We start from the raw sequence: 4,161 nt of genomic DNA on the forward strand, positions 1-4,161 counted from the left end.
CCTATCATAATTTCAAAAATTATCTAACTTAGCTACCTGCTGCCTATTTTCTGTGAGGGCATATGATCCATAGCAAATTTTAAATTTTAGCATAATTATTCTCTACTTCTCAGAATTATTATGGCAGTCTTCTGCTATGCTTGTGGGTGTGCTCAGAAATTCAACTACATTTTGATATTTGTCCAAGTAAACATAATTTAAGACATACCTACTGCCCAAAACACCACATGTATTGAAGCAAAATAAACACTGTTTGGAGATTTTCTGTATACTGACCCTTTCTTTCCATTAGTACTGAGAACTGACTGCACATTTGTCCAGCTGGACCTTGTAACCAGGGCCAAGGTTATGCTGTTGATTGTGTAACACTTTATGGTCACTATAGGAAGAGAGTGAAATAAGTGAATGTTATAAATATTCATAATAAAATCTGCAATAAAGTTGCAGGAAGGTGAACGTTGAGTATTTCTGGGTAGCTGTGTGTATGTGGTGCTTTATGTGGGGAGGCCGGCTGTGGGTGTGCCTTGTGTGTTTGCTTCTCTTGGGGGAGTTAGACTTGCCTTGTTTGTTATGCTTATAAACTATTCATATGTCAGGTGTCATAGGCTTCATTTTCTCTTGAGTGAATATATGTGTAAAACTGGTTTTCAAGATCAGTTTCAAACACAAAGTTTGAAATTGAGTAGTGAAATAATAAAGGCATTATAACACATTTTTAAACTGGGAAGGTGAGAACAGCCTGTTGTATTTAAATATGCTCCCATCTGTGGCACAGTACTTTCTGAAAACACATTTAACATTTATCTTAAGATTTCCCTTCTTATATAAATTCCTGTGCACCTTGGAGGGTATTCAGACAACAGGAATTGGTACCCAGTAGTACTCTGAGTTAGTCTATAATGAACAGAATTTGATTGCAAATGTATTTGTTTCTGATACATGTCATACTCATTTTCAAAGAAGTCAGACTTTGTTAGAAATTTCAGAGAGAAAAATCTCTGTCTATATTCAACAGTATTCCAGAGTGTATTTATACCACTAGTATTCTCATTCCTTATTGATTATCATATTTTTAGATGGATAAAATTGAGCATGGAGATAGTATTTTTCTGTCTGGAGGGTCGAAATGTTTAAAAAGATGAAGATGACTTAACCTTGTAAGACGATTGCATCTAGTCATTGAAGCTCGGAAAATGCCAGAAAGCATATTTTAGTGAGCTGTTCACTACATTAAAATCTCTTTTTTCCTTTGCAGCTCCTACATGTGGCCTTTTCAGATATGCGTTTGAGGCAGAGCTCTACAGCATAGAACCTGAACATGCCTGGGGAAGTGCTGGCTGTCACTACGTTCCTTGCCTGTCTGCACCTCTGCCTGGTTTGGATGCTGTGATGTACAGCCGGGCACCTTAACCAAAGTGGTTCTCCCACAAGGCGCAGTCGGCCAAAGGTCAGATCCACTGGTCATGATGGCCAGCCAGCCGCCAGAAGACGCTGCCGAGGCTCAGGTCTCTGACGAGCTGGAGTGTAAGATCTGTTACAACCGCTACAATCTGAAGCAGAGGAAACCCAAAGTGCTGGAGTGTTGCCACAGAGTCTGTGCCAAATGCCTCTACAAGATCATAGACTTTGGGGACTCCCCGCAGGGCGTCATCGTCTGTCCTTTCTGCAGGTTTGAGACCTGCCTGCCTGATGACGAGGTCAGCAGCCTGCCAGACGACAACAACATCCTCGTAAACTTGACTTGCAGTGGTGGCAAAGGCAAGAAGTGCTTGCCAGAGAACCCCACGGAGCTGCTGCTGACCCCCAAGAGGCTGGCCTCTCTGGTCAGTCCGTCTCACACGTCCTCCAACTGCCTGGTTATCACCATCATGGAGGTGCAGAGGGAGAGCTCTCCATCTCTGAACTCTACTCCCGTGGTGGAATTTTACAGACCGGCTAGCTTCGACTCTGTCACCACGGTGTCACACAACTGGACTGTGTGGAATTGCACGTCCCTGCTGTTTCAGACGTCCATCCGCGTGTTAGTCTGGTTGCTAGGTTTGCTGTACTTCAGCTCCTTACCCTTAGGAATCTACTTACTGGTCTCTAAGAAAGTCACCCTTGGGGTCGTCTTTGTCAGCCTCGTCCCCTCGAGCCTCGTTATTCTCATGGTGTATGGTTTTTGCCAGTGTGTTTGTCATGAGTTTCTAGACTGTATGGCACCTTCTTCTTAATTAATATGCAATCTAAGAAACTGGACATCAGTTGCCACATTAGACAACTTCTTTTCTATTCATCTGAAACAGTGTCTAAGGCATTGACAAGGCCACTGGCCAAATGTTTGTGGTTTGTTTTCCATCATACTATTTATTGACTTGCTTCTCTTGTATGCTGGAAGCAAAAACAATCATTTCTATGTAGGTGTCAGCACAGAAGCAAAAATGTCTAAGCTCAGCTCTCATGGAGCTCTTGTGGGAAGTCTCCCCAGGGGAGGGCGGGCTTCACTCAGCACAGGCAGCCCAGGGCTACGTGTGCTGCCTGCAGCGGGCTTGGTGGAAGATTGGGGTTGGGGGAAATGACCCTTCTAGTAATCATCCATAGTCACAGTGGTGAGTGGACACCAGGGGAAAGCTGTTCTAAGACTCAGCCTTTGGAAATGGGGCTTCCCGTGGGTCCTTGCAGGCTCTTTTTCTCTAATCATTGCCTGCCCCCTGCTCATTCTCCAATGCCAAGAGGAAAGAGGCCTTTCCCGTGTGCCTTCAGTGAAATACCTGTTTTGCCACATTACTAAAGAGAATGAAAAACATTGAGGAATTTGCATCAGAGTAAACTTCATGACAGAATGTGGCCCTTTGTTTTTGAGGTACAGCTTTTTCTCCACTTTTCTTTTCTCCTTTGTCTGCTCTGAAATTCTCACAGGGTAGTTCTTGTATATGGAAAATTTCAGGAGTCTTCCCTTAAAACATTTCAGTTCAGTTTAATTTTTTTTTTAAACCATGTTGCTTAATCAGCCTACCCCTTATCCTGAAAGAGGTTTCTTTTAAATCAGTTACTAGGTGTTTATGAGCATTTTGTGTTTTAAATTCAATGCAGACTTAATCCTGTAAAAATTTGGGGTAAAAAACGTGGCATTGGATACCCAGAAACAGTTCATGAGATGTTGTTACCCACAGTTTCAAGTACTGAGAATCTGTGTCTTTTGCTGTACTTTAGTGATCATACCAAAATATGACGCCTTAGGTTTGTGTTCGAGACGAGGGTGCAGCAGACAGGCAAAAAGATGGGCGGGAAACATGGAGCTGATGACCGCCTGAAATGACCCTTCTGGAAAGAACAGTGGAAGTGGAGAGTCAGCGTGTTGCTAAGTCCATTTCAGAATGGATTCAGATTCTTACACAGTTATTTTAAATAAAAGTGTAAGCTGTGTGACTCGACTTAATGAATTTCTTTTCATGATGAGGTTTCTAGATGTAGGGGAGATTGAGTGTACATATTTATGACAGGAAATTGTTTTAGCAGATTTTAGGTATGAGGGAATAGAGTATACAGAAAGTAGTCTTCCACTCCCTTCTACCCACAAAGCAAAAAAAAAAAAAAACCCATTACTGATGATTAACATGAAAATATTTGTAACTCTTAGAAAGGGCATTACTAAAACTACTTGAACTTGTTTGTCATGGAATACTTGTGATATAGTTACAGTGGGCCAGTTCCATTCTCCTTGCACAGGAAAAAATGTCTTGTTGCTAGAATAATAGTTTGGTTTTAATTGTATAACTATGAACTTTGGGAATATGTATCCCCAAGTTTGATGGGAAACTGTATATGGGGTGAGACCCAATGAATATAAGCCCCAAGATATAGCTAAATATATTAAAATTTTCATACAATCTAGTTTAGATAGCATTGTGAATGCAATCTCCAAAAATCCATTTCTATTTAGAGTAAATAAAATGTTTAGGAGATGTTTTGTGGTTTGGATTTATATATTTATAAGTTTTTAAAAAATGTCCATTTTGTCTGAAATGTAACTTCAAATAAATTGGTGAGGTATATGATGAGATTTCTAGTAAGCTCTGGACATGGGTATTATCTATTTTGCTTGTATAATGTCTGTAGTGCTAAATTTGTGTCTCTGAAAATTGTAATAGTCTTTTTTTTAGTTGTCAGTATGTTAACTTG

At 40.7% G+C, this 4,161-nt stretch overlaps 1 protein-coding gene across 1 annotated transcript; it reads left to right on the forward strand.

The window, feature by feature from the left end:
• Positions 1–1,263: 1,263 nt before the first annotated feature.
• RNF182 (ring finger protein 182) lies at positions 1,264–2,213 on the forward strand. Its single transcript, XM_004693300.1, has one exon. The coding sequence runs from the start codon at positions 1,464–1,466 to the stop codon at positions 2,211–2,213; it is 750 nt and encodes a 249-aa protein (XP_004693357.1). The 5' UTR covers positions 1,264–1,463.
• The last annotated feature ends 1,948 nt before the right edge of the window (positions 2,214–4,161 follow it).

The sequence above is a fragment of the Condylura cristata genome, unplaced genomic scaffold (genome assembly GCF_000260355.1).
Source record: "Condylura cristata isolate star-nosed mole 26May11 unplaced genomic scaffold, ConCri1.0 scaffold00037, whole genome shotgun sequence".
NCBI lineage: Eukaryota > Metazoa > Chordata > Mammalia > Eulipotyphla > Talpidae > Condylura > Condylura cristata.